At 42.5% G+C, this 16,402-nt stretch overlaps 1 protein-coding gene across 1 annotated transcript in view; it reads left to right on the forward strand.

The window, feature by feature from the left end:
• LOC126175053 (serine/threonine-protein phosphatase rdgC) overlaps positions 1-16,402 on the forward strand; it is a 1,927,531-nt gene that overhangs the window by 1,193,339 nt on the left and 717,790 nt on the right. The window contains exon 5 of the mRNA XM_049921565.1: positions 7,149-7,242. Within this exon, the coding sequence (XP_049777522.1) occupies positions 7,149-7,242 (94 nt within the window). The remainder of the gene's footprint in view (positions 1-7,148; positions 7,243-16,402) is intronic.

The following is a 16,402-nucleotide window of genomic DNA, read 5'->3' on the forward strand; positions in this document are numbered from 1 at the left end:
CCACACCCAGCCATCGGATAACCACTTTGTGTACTGTGATTCATCACTCCACACAATGTTTTTCCACTGGAAAACCGTCCAATGTTTACGCTCCTTACACCTAGCGAGGCGTCGTTTGGCATTTACCGGCGTGATGTGTGGTTTATGAGCAGTCGCTCGACCATGAAATCCAAGTTATCTCACCTCCCGCCTAATTGTCGTAGTACTTGCGGTGGATCCTGATCCATTTTAGAATTCCTGTGTGATGGTCTGGATAGATGTCTGCCTATTACACATTACGATCCTCTTCAACTGTCGACGGTCTCTGTCAGTCAACAGAATAGGTCGGCCTGTACGCTTTTGTGCTGTACGTGTTCCTTCACGTTTCCACTTCACTATCTCATCGGAAACAGTGGAACTAGGGATGTTTAGGAATGTGGAAACCTCGCGTTCAGACGGATGACATAGTAACACCCTACCACCTGACCAAGTTCGAAGTCCGTGAGTTCCGCGGAGTGCCCCATTCTACTCTCTCACGATGTCTAATGACTACTGAGGTAGCTAATACGGAGTACCTGGCAGTAGGTGGCAGTACAACGCACCTAATATGAAAAATGTATGATTTTGGGTTGTCCGGATACTTTTGATCACATAGTGTATGTAGCTGCAACTGTTAATATGTTAATTACAATGCCCACTAATTAAATTAAGTAGTCGGTTATGATGTATAATTATTGTATTGTGCTAGAATAAAGATTTTTTTTTAAAAAAAGAAAAACCTGGAGAAACATTTGAGGTATAGACATTTTCAAATGATGAAGACCTTCAAACAATGGTACTCGGCTGGCTATGAGACTAAGGAGAGGATTTATACCTTCGAGGAACAGAATGATAGGTAGGGTGTTCCGACCGTTGTTTACAGAGTGTGTCATGTATCTGTGTCACTTTGAAGTAAAATGAAGCATTCAGTAAAAGTTACTTGGGCCGCCATAATGATGTATAACTTAACTTTTGAAGTCCTCTTGTAAGCTGCGAATTTATCAGGTTGTTTCATATGAGGTTGTAACGCTACTGCCCGCTCGGGCGTACGTTAGCTCTTTAAAGCCTGTACTGTAATAAGTTCACGGGCTTCACCTTATAAACAAGGATTTTAGTACATAAGTTGACCGCGTGTACCTAATTGGAAGCAATTCGGACTTATGTCCAGTCAGTAACTACAGTGATGCGTCAAGCAAATGTAAAGTATAATTACTCGTTCGCATGGACAAGAAGTACACACAGTAGATACTACCAATGATTAATAATTCGGTCGCCAGCCTAATTAGGCATTGAGTGAGTTTTTCCTTGTACAAGTGGGTGCATGTACAAGCATAATAACACGTAGTAATGTTGCGTTTTATGGCAAAGTTTGGAACCGGAAAAATCCACTGAACTAAAGTTTTCTCCTTATGTACTAATTTGGACGAGCTATAAATACACAACACCACACTGCAATGATTACTACGAACTGCATTTTGTATATTGATCAGACTGAAATCGGGCATAGATTACCCTAGAATCAGCAATCTTGAAAGTACATATACAATGTCACTATTAAGGATGGATAAACACTAATACACTTAAGTTTAATATGGAACTTAACTTTGCTGGTCAAATCTGATCAGTACACTTCAAGGTTTGAAAGAATGGACAAGAGAAGGGGAGGCCCTGAAACTGTTATGGTCGTTATACTGAAACTATTAAGTACTGAAGGTAAATTAACACTCAGAATTATTAACCTATGGATTACTACTCTTTTGTCTCACTTCTGGATTATTTAACTATCATTCTTTCTGTCTCAAATTAATTAAGTGTCATTGCTAGCTCAATTCAAAAAATTATCTTCCAATTTAATCAAACTATTGTTCTTTACTAAGATTTGCATTAACACACAGAACTTTAAACTTCTTTATAGCATAGATTTGTCTGCTGATAATTCTCATTAACACTAACTTTAAACTTTCAGTTCGGGATACTCGGGTTGCACAATATGAGGTAAGGACCCTGTCTAGGTCAGTGATAAGGATGATTAATTGTTAGGGCAATTCTGGTAAAAGTCACATTATTATTGAACAGTTAGAAACATTTTCGACACTGGTCCACACAGATACAATTCTAAAGATGAATTAAATGTTTGACCTGTGCAAGTCGGTGCGGCGGATGGCAGGCAGCGAGATAGCGAGAAGCACAGCACACATACAAGCACGGCTAAGGCTCTCACTGCATCGGCACTTTCCTTCTTCTTAGCGTCGTAATCTTTCCAATTTTGTGCCTAAGAATATAGCCATGCCATGTAGTCGTCGGGATCGGCACATCCGAGGCTCAATGTAATCCTCTTTTCCTGGATAGCCTCCTCGATACAGTACGTGTTCCTCTGACCGATGCCCAACTCCGACTGTTATACTGAGCCCGTTGTGCCAAACCGCGCCAGTGTGCGTTTTCCCGCGCTCGCCTGCCTCCACCTTTTCCCGCTCCCCTACAGGTAGGGTATTCACCACAGGTTTTCTACTCAACATATATTAATACCTTTCCTACATATGGACCAGGCATATAAAATACAATTTTCACATCTTCCAAGAGTTTCAACATTAAATAAACTTCCCTTTGATTACCACATTACTTGAAATCTAACATAATAATAATATTCATTTCGAAATTTGCTTATAGTTTCTTTAACATAACACGAAAATAAAAAGAAATTCAAAACATTGCTTACATTAATTTATCAACATTCAGAAAGAAAAAAATTTATCATATGTACAGTTGTTGTTGTTACAAGGTGATAATGGAAATAAAAATTTCGATGCATCTAAACGCACCTTGAACGGCAAGTAACAGAAAAGTATAAATCGACGTATGCAGAATATTACCGATGGCTTCATTGCACATTACTATGCTGAGGATTCTTTTACTGTGAAGTAGCATCGTTGCTAGTAGTAATGCGTGTACCTAAAACTGTAATTGATTTGGTCATGACTTCTGTATGCAGTTTATCGAATGGTTGTCCGCCCCCGCTAGCTTAGTGGTCAGCGCGACAGAATGACAATCCTGAGGTCCTGGGTTCCATTCCCAGCTGGGTTGGAGATTTTTCTCCGATCAGGCACAAGGTGTTGTGTTGTCCTAATCATCGTCTATCATCCCTGTCGACGCACAAATCGCCAAAGTGGCGTCGAATCGAAAGACTTGCACCCGGCGAACGGTGTACCCGATGGGAGCCCCTAGTCACACAACATTCATTCATCGAATGATTCAGTTTTGGAGGTGTACAGGAAAGTAACAGCTCTAGTTTGTAACCTTGGAAATATGGCATGTTTACATTCTTACATAAGTATCTTTAGATGGTCACACAACAGTCATTATAACAAGTACGAAGTATTTTTGGATGTTTATTTAAGTCGTAAAAAATGTAATGCAACTGCCAGTTGTATTATTGGTTTTGTTAGGACTGTCTAATGAAATATTATCAATAGATACTAGTTTTTACGTGTTGTTGTAAAGAACTATTTTCCTGAGTGCAGATGACGATAACTGTCATTGCCTTTTTCCGGAATAAAACTAATTTTTTAAAGTTTTGTAACGGATCATGGAAAAGTATTTCTTTAATGAAGAAACTGATCGGCAGAATCATTTTTCGAAGAACACAGTGACACCTTTATTTTGCTAAAGCAAACAGCAGTGACCACTCATGACTTCCCGTTAACGATACAAATCGTGAATTTATTTTTCTTTTCGATTTTGTAATCGTTTTGGACCGTACAGTATAACTACATTCTTTGTACTGACTTAGAAACATCCTACTAGTTTCTTTGGATTAAGTTTCCTTACATTCGTCCATCGTTAAAGAACTATTTCCTAGTTTAGGCATGAAAATGTTCTCAATTCGTCATCTTCATTTTGTTATCTTTGATCCGTTGAGGATACTTCAGTTACATATAACGAAAGAGGACAGAAGTTTATGATATAACGTCTCATTGAAGGTGAGATCATTAGAAAAGGTGCAAAACATCTTATTTGGAAAAGAGAGCGACGAATTTCGGCATTTGTCTTAAGTTATTTAGGAAAACACTAAAAAGGTAAACCTGGAGGGGGCAACGGGTATTTGAACCACAGGTATCCCCGAATCCAAGTTTATTGTCTCACGACTTCAGCACATCACATGCTTTCAGTTTGCTCTCAATAATTTTTCTTCTGACTCCAAAAACAGTTATAAATTTAAGTTTCCTTTAATTTACGTCTATGGTCACAATCTTTTTTGTTTAACAGCTTACCGGTTTCGGTCTTTAATGACCATCATCAGATCCGTTTCATAAAAACAGACTTAATATGCTGCAGCCATAGTGGCATCGTCGAATGTTAAATGTGGAATCAGCACCAGCATCGTCAAATACATATAAATCACATCACATCCACGAGTCATGTTGTCAGTAAAACTGCTGCAGTTATAAATTAACTGCACTACTACTAAATATTAAGTCTGTAGTATAATATTCTATTTTTCACTGTTTATTACCATCTAATTGACAATTAACCTTTTATTGATCTGCAGATTTATTTTAATAACTGAAGAAAACTTCACATGCCAAATTGCTTAAACAGCATTTTATTGCTTGAGCGGTTTAGAAAGAGGTACGGTGTCATCATCGGATATTATGCTTTAAAATTTTTAAGAGATATTGTCCATCACTGTTGCAAGTCGCTTCACACTGCATATGCACTTCCCAATACATTGAGGATCGCTACACAGTAGCACCTGGTGGACATACATGGTGGTTGTTGCCAGCTGGTGGTGAATATGGAAACTTGTAACTGGCGCAAGACAGTTATGTTTGTACACAATACACTTACATTTGACGTGCCGATGTGTAGTGTTTTTCATGGTAATGGGAAATGGATATGCAATGTGAAGTGACTTGCAACACTGATGGACAATATGTTTAAAAGTTTTAAAGCAGGAAATCCGATGACAACAGCATAGCTCTGTCGAAACCGGTCACCCAATAAAATCTCCTTTAGCGACCTTGGCTTGTGAAGTTTTCTTAAGATATCATTCACTGCAGATCACCCCAGACTAACAATATACATTCATGATAAGTATTTATTTTGTTTGAAATCTGCCTTTGTGATCTTAGTAAAACAATCTCTGGCTTGCACTGTCTGTTCTTGAATACTAAATCCTGTTACTCTCTGTTGGAAGTGTGTCTTGGTATGTCCCCCACAAACAAAATCATGGTTTCTGGAGTCTGCCATTGACATGCTCTCTTTAACCTGTATCATGGAGGCGAACCCTGCTTGAGTGCGTCGGTCCATCTTAGTCAGTCACAAGAGACACTTCATCGAACGCTCAAATGCTCCCAGTGCTGTGGCTATTAGTCATTAATGGTACTCGCACCTTTCTTGTACCTTCGACATGAGTATTTTTCTACAGTCGTTAATTTTTTGTCAATACTGCGGAGTCACTTCCCACCGTGACTGTATGCCATTCGTGTTGCCTCTCTGGTGTGTCTCTGTTTTTCTCTTTTCTTTTATTTATTTTGGCTTTCGGCTACACAGACCATACAGCAAACAGCGGTTATAAAGTACCAAATAAACATCTACATCTACATACATACTCCGCAATCCACCATACGGTGCGTGGCGGAGGGTACCTCGTACCACAACAAGCAGCTTCTCTCCCTGTTCCACTCCAAAACAGAACGAGGGAAAATGACTGCCTGTACGCCTCTGTACGAACCCTAATCTCTCTTATATTATCTTTGTGGTCTTTCCGCGAAATTTAAGTGGGCGGCAGTAAAATTGTACTGCAGTCAGCCTCAAGTGCTGGTTCTCTAAATTTCCCCAGTAGCGATTCACGAAAAGAACGCCTCCTTTCCTCTAAAGACTCCCACCCGAGTTCCTGAAGCATTTCCGTAACACTCGCGTTATGATCAGACCTACCAGTAACAAATCTAGCAGCGCGTCTCTGGATTGCTTCTATGTCCTCCCTCAATCCGACCTGAGACCCGATAGGGATCCCAAACGCTCGAGCAGTGCTCAAGAATAGGTCGTATTAGAGTTTTATAAGCGGTCTGCTTTACAGATGAACCACATCTTCCCAGAATTCTACCAATGAACCGAAGACGACTATCCGCCATCCCCGCAACTGCCATTACATGCTTGTCCCACTTCATATCACTCTGCAATGTTACGCCCAAATATTTAGTCGACGGGACTGTGTCAAGCGCTACACAACTAATGGAGTATTCAAATATTACGGGATTCTTTTTCCTATTCATCTGCATTAATTTACATTTATCTACATTTAGAGTTAGCTGCCATTCTGTACACCAATCACAAATCCTGCCCAAGTCATCTTGTATCAACATAATCGTAAAAAGGCAGACTAGCACAAAATTATGAATTCCTCTCTCTCTCTCTCTCTCTCTTTCGCGCCTCGTGTGACCGTCGACAACGTGGACTGCCACTTGTCGCTTTTAGCCCTGTGTCTCCAGCTACGTGTCAACATTTGGTCACGTAGGAAAACATGTGTTTGTCACGCGGTAGTCTGAAGAGCGCAATACGTTTGTGAACGCTAATTTGGTAAGTAAAGAATTAAATCAAAATGTTTCTGGGTCTAAGGGCCAATTCTGATATTAATTTACATAATAAAAATGACAGTGATGTGTGCTAATAAACACGTGAAGTGACATCTGAAATGTCTATGGATATCTAAGGATATGATTTAGATACCATAATCATTCAAATGATGAAATAGATATTAGACTTCCTCGGCGAATCTCGATGATGAAGTCTTCTCTGGTTATCAGTCGAGTGAAGGAGTCGTTCTCCAACAGCGTTTCGACAAGTCTGAAGATGGCAAGTAGGAAACTTGCTGAAACGTTGCCGTTGAATGACACCTTGACTCGGCTGATAACCCGAGAAGACTTCATCACCAACGGAACATGTAACTAACTGAGAACACCACTACTCATTTCCTTATAGGCTCTTTCATGGCCCTTGTCGCTGCTCAGTTTTTTTTTTCGCTTAAAACTACCTATAGGGGACTTGCGAGTAAATCACAGTAGACTGTTTGTTTGCTCTTGTTATTTTCCATGTACGACATATGACCGATGCTTGCTTTTCCGTTGTTGCAGCTGTACAACTTCTTCAACGCGCTGCTGACACACATGCCGGACCCCACAGTACCACGACCCGTGGGGACGGAAGTCGCCAAGAGTCCAACCTCAGGTGAGCCGCTTTCCTCTTAACCACTCTTTATATATATATATATATATATATATATATATATATATATATATATATATATATATGACTCACCGTGAGTCAAATGAAAACCTTAAATTTGTAATAAGAAATCGAAATTTCGCGCCGTTATCCTGTATGTTGGTAAGCGTGCTGCAAACAGCGTGCAGAATGGCCTGTAGGTGGCGGCATAGTGCAGATACACACACTCCGTCGCAGTATCAGTATAAAGATACTTGCGACATGCACTAGGGAAGAACAGCGTTCTGTTATTCGGTTGGTTGCGTAGTGAAGGTGTGAAACCAATTGAAACTCACCGACGAATCAAGGTTCAGTACGGTTATGGATGTTTGTCACAGCAGCAAGTCTACGAATGGAGTACGATGTTCGCAAATGGCGTGACTTCAGTGGAAGATGTTCCTTCTCTAGGTCAGGCATGACGAGTTATGACTCCACAGAACACTGCAGCAGTTGAGGCCATAGTGAAGGAAAACCGCCGAATGACACTGAATGACATTGCAGCATGTTTACAGATTAGTCATGGGTCAGCACACCACATTGTGCATGATGTGCTCCAGTTTCTCAAAGTGTCTGTAAGATGGATGCCACGGCAACTGACTCCTGAAATGAGAGAACGACGTGTTGATGCTTATGAAGAACTCCTTCGGTGCTTTGACCGAGAAGGTGATGGCTTCCTTGCAAGAATCGTTACTGGGGACGAAGCCTGGGTTCACTTCCACCAACCTGAAACGAAGAGAGCGAGCAAGGAATGGCGCCATTCCTCATCACAAAAACCAAAGAAGTTTCGAACAGAACCATCAGCAGAGAAGGTTATGCTGACTCTCTTTTGGGACGAAAAAGGCGTCATTTTGGAGCATTACATGCCTAGAGGGACCACTGTAACCAGTGAATCATACACAGGTCTCCTAAAAAATCATCTACGGCCTGCAATCAAATAAAAGCGACGTGGATTGCTGTCAGCAGGTGTCATTTTGCCACATGACAATGCCGGGCTCCACACTACCCGTACAACAGTTGCAACAATCACAGACCTGCATTTTGATTGTCTTCCTCATCCACCATACTCACCAGACCTTGCCCCAAGCGATTTCCATATGTTTGGACCACTCAAAGACGCAATGGGAGGAAAGAAGTTCCATTTTGATGAAAAGGTACGCCACGCAGTGGATGAGTGGTTGCGTGGACTACCAAAAGAATTTTTTTCTAAACGAATTAATGCACTCTGTTAGCGCTGGAGGACTTGCATTGAGAGTGGGGGAGATTATGCTGAAAAGTGATACAGCAATGTACCACTTCTGCACAATAAATAACATTTAAAAAATATTTAAGGTTTTCATTTGACTCTGCATATAGCAAGCTTCTCTTATGAAATTTTTTGAATGTATCGAATAGGAGAAATTTAATAATTTTTCAATTATTACTGTGTAAGTATAATATAAAATTCATGCACAATTCAAAGCACTTTGCCCCTTTCTCAGCTTTAACTCAGAATTTAAAAACTTACTCCTGCGACAACATTTAATGGGTTTATAGAGGTAGGTGTACAAAATTTCATGATTCTAGCGTTCATAGATTCTGAGAAAAACGTACATGAACTTTAAAAAACACAGTTTTGTGGAAATGCAACTTACAGTTCGACTTCCTGTTTTTTCTTAAACAAATTTGTTAAGGCTTTCGTAGACACTTGTTATCAAACTGCCTGTTGGTTTCTGTCTTGGGTTTTTCGGTCGACGTTTGTCTGATGATTTTTCTGACGTTTCGCTAGCACCAGTGGTTGGCATTGTCAAACCTGTTGGACCACCAGCAATGGAGGGCGAAGCCTTGACAATGCCAGCCATTCGTGCTGGTGAAACGTCAGAAAAATCATCAAACAATCGTCGGCCGAAAAACCCGAGGCAGAAGACAACAGGCAGTTTTTTCTGATGTCATCTCTTCAGAAGGGCACATATTTGTACTCAGGGTCCTCTTTCTCTTCATTGCTTATCTCATAGTTTCTTGTTTTCTGTCTACTTCCCTTTAGCAGATCTTCAACTGACTTTTCAACCGTCGAGAGGCGCTGCAGATCTATTTTTCTCGAGATGTCTTGAGTGAAATTTCCTGTCTTAAAGCCCATTCTCTCTAATACCTTCAAGCCACCTATGTTTCAGTCATTAAATACAAGAACTGCATCACAAACTGCAATTCTGACAACTGTGACGGATGAAAATGTGGCCTTAGCGCATAAATTCCATATGGGAGCATTTAGAAACTCATTTGGGTTCTGCATTCTGTCATGAACAAAATTTTTTTAGAAATCAGGATTCACAGTCTTCTATATGTGTCCCGTGCACGTTTGTTTGTAAGTAACCGACGGAATAGTTGTTCACCCAGCGGGCTTGTGTTGAAATATTGCTTCAAAACTTTGGGGTTGCAGTACAGTCGCGTCACACATTTAGTTATTTTTCTGGCAGTTCGGTTGCGACTTGATCATTGAAACTTTGGGAACTTATAGTCCATGAGTACTATTAATAAATAAAAAACAAATTAAAATTGCTATTTTCGGTCAATTTCGTGAACGTTCCTCCTTCATTCCAGTACCACCCCAAGACGGATGTCGGTTTTAAACGTTTCGCTGCTGTTTTGTTCTCACTAGCTGATGAAGGACTAGTCGCATACAAACGTATTATAGTACGCTTCACAAACGGTGGTAGATTAATGAAATTCCATCAAGTGAAGTATAAGCTAGAAGCCATAATAAGACAGCAAATCAAGAATCGGCGGAGAAACCGGAGATGTGGTAACTGGAGCTACAGCTTAGATAGTAATTAAGGAACAGCACAGGTTATCGTAGTTAAGTTTGACCGAACAGCAGGCTAACAAGTCCGTCTCCTTTCCACGTGGTCTTATATTAGTTCAGAACATTTTGTGCAGGAGATTCTGTAACCTCCCCCTCACTTATCGACCTTAATGACAGTGAAAAATTAAACCGCGTATACCTAATGGAAATTTGGGAAAAGCAATCGTCACCGAAGTTAATTTGTCGGTAAAGAGGGAGGAAAGGGTTACATCTAAATGAAAGGAAAAATGCTAATGAAACTGGTGGAAATTAATTTTGAAAAGGGGTAAAGTTAATAAAGAAAGTAAAGGTGCGGCCGTTACGTTAACAATTAACTAGCGGTAATTAGATATTTGAGATTTGGGGGAAATTACGGTCGCTAGTCCCAAGGACAATTACTATAGTAACTGAAAAAGAAAGGTTACTACACATATAGTTAGCACTAGAAGCGTGGCAACTGAAGGTTGACACGTGTAGTGTGAAAACTGAAAGTTTGTCAGAAGTAATAAATTTCGCTACACTCTGACTTAATTTAGCAAAAGAATTAATAAAACTTGAAAATCGAAAGTTAATTTAGTGACTGAAGTTAATAGTGAGCTTTCTGAAGCACATCGAAATTCAGTAAAATACGGTTAGTCTAGGACTACCTCAACAATCATTTCAAAAGCTACTTCAATCTACGCAATTTAGAAATAAGAGATTTAACTTTGAACTTGAATTAAATGATTCTGACCAATTAATAATAGTAAAATTTAGTACGTACCAAGCTGAGCTGCAGTCACAGGTAAGCTAAAATACGGTAACAAAACTCGCACTCTTAATTTGTGCTTGTGTAATGTAAATATTGTAGCCAGCTATGAATACCTTAACTGAACTTTGAAATTAAAGCAGTGAAATCGAATGATGCTGGCGTTTGAATTTCAACGGCACTCGGGTTCATTCCGGAAAAGGAAGGGACCCTGCTTGGTAATGCAATTGGAACAATGAGCAACAAACGTTCATGCTAAGTTGCTGTAATTTTGTGATGCAACAATTTTAAAAGCTTGAAAAGCTGAGGTCTGCCATACAGTTCTAAAACTTTACGTGCTTCCAGTCATCCTTGTTGGTTGATTGAAGGTTTGAAGCCGTCGATTGAGAAGATGGCGACAGTCACTCATTGTCGGCCGCCGCTTTTGCAGAATCTGGATGTTGGCGCGCCTTCTTCTCGACACGGTCACCAGGCGAAACGGGCTCTTGAAGTGCGCCAGCTAATGCTTCCCGCCCGCGACACCATGTCAGAAACCATCATCGCAAGTCGACCGCAATTACATGCTGCCAAACCCCGAAAGCGCGGCAACTCGCGGGAGCTTCACACAACACACCTGCTACTCTGCACCACCCTAGCCAGACTCTCCCTCTGCCCGCGCTCCACGCGACAGAGTTAACACTACCAAAGATCCTAAACACTTTGGTTCTCCACACGACCTATCGATGTATTCGTTCGATAGCGTAGCTTTCCCTAGGCCAGATCCAGCGTATAAATACAAATAATATTCACAAAACAAATCAACATATATATATATATATATATATATATATATATATATATATATATATATATATATACTCCTGGAAATGGAAAAAAGAACACATTGACACCGGTGTGTCAGACCCACCATACTTGCTCCGGACACTGCGAGAGGGCTGTACAAGCAATGATCACACGCACGGCACAGCGGACACACCAGGAACCGCGGTGTTGGCCGTCGAATGGCGCTAGCTGCGCAGCATTTGTGCACCGCCGCCGTCAGTGTCAGCCAGTTTGCCGTGGCATACGGAGCTCCATCGCAGTCTTTAACACTGGTAGCATGCCGCGACAGCGTGGACGTGAACCGTATGTGCAGTTGACGGACTTTGAGCGAGGGCGTATAGTGGGCATGCGGGAGGCCGGGTGGACGTACCGACGAATTGCTCAACACGTGGGGCGTGAGGTCTCCACAGTACATCGATGTTGTCGCCAGTGGTCGGCGGAAGGTGCACGTGCCCGTCGACCTGGGACCGGACCGCAGCGACGCACGGATGCACGCCAAGACCGTAGGATCCTACGCAGTGCCTTAGGGGACCGCACCGCCACTTCCCAGCAAATTAGGGACACTGTTGCTCCTGGGGTATCGGCGAGGACCATTCGCAACCGTCTCCATGAAGCTGGGCTACGGTCCCGCACACCGTTAGGCCGTCTTCCGCTCACTCCCCAACATCGTGCAGCCCGCCTCCAGTGGTGTCGCGACAGGTGTGAATGGAGGGACGAATGGAGACGTGTCGTCTTCAGCGATGAGAGTCGCTTCTGCCTTGGTGCCAATGATGGTCGTATGCGTGTTTGGCGCCGTGCAGGTGAGCGCCACAATTGGACTGCATACGACCGAGGCACACAGGGCCAACACCCGGCATCATGGTGTGGGGAGCGATCTCCTACACTGGCCGTACACCACTGGTGATCGTCGAGGGGACACTGAATAGTGCACGGTACATCCAAACCGTCATCGAACCCATCGTTCTACCATTCCTAGACCGGCAAGGGAACTTGCTGTTCCAACAGGACAATGCACGTCCGCATGTATCCCGTGCCACCCAACGTGCTCTAGAAGGTGTAAGTCAACTACCCTGGCCAGCAAGATCTCCGGATCTGTCCCCCATTGAGCATGTTTGGGACTGGATGAAGCGTCGCCTCACGCGGTCTGCACGTCCAGCACGAACGCTGGTCCAACTGAGGCGCCAGGTGGAAATGGCATGGCAAGCCGTTCCACAGGACTACATCCAGCATCTCTACGATCGTCTCCATGGGAGAATAGCAGCCTGCATTGCTGCGAAAGGTGGATATACACTGTACTAGTGCCGACATTGTGCATGCTCTGTTGCCTGTGTCTATGTGCCTGTGGTTTTGTCAGTGTGATCATGTGATGTATCTGACCCCAGGAATGTGTCAATAAAGTTTCCCCTTCCTGGGACAATGAATTCACGGTGTTCTTATTTCAATTTCCAGGAGTGTATATAAACAGTAAAACAATTGCAATATATAAAGACACAGAAATGTCATATCTTCAGGTAACAAAATAAGGAAAAAATTTATAATGCAGCAGATGGAAATAGGAGGATATGCATTTCCGGCGTTACAGTTCCTATGACTCACAAAAATTCTAAAGAAAGCCATTTTTATGCAGTACAGTGAGTTTGTAATACGCTTCTAAGGCATAAATACTGGTGTGGCATCATTAACAAAAATAAACCAATAGGAAGCCATTAAGGAACACAATTTTCACACCCTGATATCCGCTTCTACTTTACGTAACTGAAGTGAATATGAGATAGCAGTTACATTTTGTTCTTCTTAAGACTCAGCCCGAAGATTCGTTTGCAACAATTCTTCCTCTTCACTCTTCTCTGTAGCCTACTCGTACATCATATCTGATATTTCTGAAGTATTTCGCTCCAGGACGTCTTCTTCCTCTGTTGCTTTGGACCGTTTCTTCCATTACATTCACAAGAAAACATTTGCGTTGTTAGAAGTGGCCAATTAATTGATCTCTTCTTTACCATCCTGTCGGTAACATGTTTCCTACTATCTTTTCTTTTAAAATTTCTTCATTTGCGAATTTTGCTTTCCATGAGATATTTTCCAACCTCCGTCAGCTCCATATTTCAAAATGGCTTCAGATATCTGTGTCTCATGCGCCAATCGCCATATCCGAACCATGTGAGTCCACGCTCCAGACAGATCTCTCAGTTCATCTTCTTTTGGTCTCCACATTTATCTTCCTTGCTACAGGCAGCATCTGTTGTCTTGCAGTATTAGGCCTGCGTAAGTCTGCTCTTCATCTCAGATGAACTTTTGCCAACTGATCTGATTTTACTTCCTAAGTTCTTAAAGGTATTTATTATGTCCACTCCTGGCCATTAAAATTGCTACACCATGAAGATGACGTGCTACTGACGCGAAATTTAACCGATGGGAAGAATATGGTGTGATATGCAAATCATTAGCTTTTCAGAGCATTCACACAAGGTTGGCGCCAGTGGCCACACCTACAACGTGCTGACATGAGGAAAGTTTCCAACCGATTTCTCATACACAAAGAGCAGTTGACCGGCGTTGCCTGCTGAAACGTTGTTCTGATCCCTCGAGTAAGGAGGAGGAATGCGTACCATCAAGTTTCCGATTTTGATAAAGGTAGGATTGTAGCCTATCGCGATTGCGGTTTATCGTATCGCGACATTGCTGCTCGCGGTGGTCGAGATACAATGACTGTTAGCAGAATATGGAATCGGTGGGTTCAGGAGGGTAATACGGAACGCCGTGCTGGATCCCTCGTATCACTAGCAGTCGAGATGCCGGACATCTTATCCGCATGGCTGTAACGGATCGTGCAGCCACGTCTCGATCCCTGAGTCAACAAATGGGGACGTTTACAAGACAACAATCATCTGTGACTACGTAGGCTTTCCCGGCGTAATAAGTCTTGAAAGTCTCTTCGGGTTTCCTGCTGGATCCTAAAATCAACTTGACTCGATATTTCGGCGATCCAACTGTTCGCCATCTTCAGGAAATGCTGCTTCTGCTGATGAGTCCCGCTGAGAACTGACGCAAGATTGCAATTCGACGTCCTATATACGCCACCGTTCAGTACACGGCGCATGCGCCGCCCGTCACGGTTTCTGGCTTCCAAAACAGGGAGGTGGTGCCGCCCTTAGTGAAACACTGCTGGCAACGATATATCGCAATCAAGGCCGCATCGATGAACGTTCAGTTTTGATGCGAGATAATACAGGATTCCACGTTTTGCTAAGAGGAAACCCATTGTCCCTGTTGATTAAATTATCAGCCAACCTAATTTCAATCGCCTCTTTATACACACCATTCCAAAAACCGGAAATGTTGGCAATTACAACAGTTTCCTCAAATTTCATTTTGTGTCCCTCATTTAGGCAGTGTTCTGCTACGGCCGATTTTTCCGGCTGTTGTAGCCTCGTGTGACGGCGATGTTCCACACACCTGTCATTCACTGTGCGAATAGAACGGCCAACGTAAGCTTTCCCACATTGACACGGGATTTGGTACACCCCGGGTTTCCTAAGTCCCAAATCATCCTTCACAGAGCCGAGCAGAGCCCTAATCTTAGAGGGTGGACGGAACACACTCTTGATGTTAAAACTCCTTAAAATTCGTCCAATCTTAAACGGTAAGCCTCCAGCATAAGGAAGAAAGGCCACAGATCTATGTTCCTCTTCGAACACCTCCGGAGACGGTCCAAATTCCATAGCCCGACGAATCTGTTTCTCGGTGTATCCATTTTCCTTAAAAACAGTCATCAAATGCTCAAGTTCTTGGGTTAAGCTGTCTGCGTCGGAAATGGCATATGCTCTCCGTACCAAGGTCCTAAGGACGCCACTACGTTGGTGTGGTGGATGACAACTCTGAGGGTGCAGGTACAAATCTGTGTGTGTCGGCTTTCGGTGAACACTGTGTCCCAAAGTTCCATCTGGTTTTTTATAAACCATTACGTCTAAAAATGGAAGCATCCCATCATTTTCAACCTCCATAGTAAATTTGATACGGGGATGAAGACAGTTGAAGTGGTCCAAAAACCTGTTAAGAGCATCACGTCCATGCGGCCATGCGAAGAAGGTATCGTCCACTTATCTCCAGAAGCACGTTGGTTGCAAAGCTGAAGTCCTCAGTGCCGTTACCTCGAAGTCCTCCATAAATAAATTGGCGACTATGGGTGACAAAGGACTACCCATAGCCACTCCGTCATTCTGTTCAAAAATGTTACCGTTAAATAAAAAATACGTGGAGGTCAGCACATGACGACAAAGCTTCACCAGCTCTTCGTCCAGTTTTTCACTGATCAAACTAAGGGACTCTTCCAGAGGAACTCGTGTAAATAGGGATACCACGTCGAAACTCACTAACAGATCTGAAGGACTCAACTTCAAAGATCCCAATCGTCGAATAAAATCCACCGAACTGGATATGTGGTGTTCACATTTGCCAACAAATGGACTGAGAGCAGATGATAAATACTTTGCCAGGTTATAGGTCGGTGCACCCAAATTACTAACAATAGCGCGTAGGGGAACCCCTTCCTTATGCAACTTAGGCAGACCATACAACTTAGGCCGAACGTCAGCATCAGGATGAAGTTTCTTACGTAAATCATCTGACAACGAACTCTTTTTCAGCAGTGAAAGTGTCTTACGTTTGATCCTTTCTGTGGGGTCATTAGATAGTCTTCTGTACGCCGGGTCGTTGAGAAGTAAATCCATTTTTAGGAC

This window comes from Schistocerca cancellata, chromosome 3 (genome assembly GCF_023864275.1).
Source record: "Schistocerca cancellata isolate TAMUIC-IGC-003103 chromosome 3, iqSchCanc2.1, whole genome shotgun sequence".
Taxonomy (NCBI): Eukaryota; Metazoa; Arthropoda; class Insecta; order Orthoptera; family Acrididae; genus Schistocerca; species Schistocerca cancellata.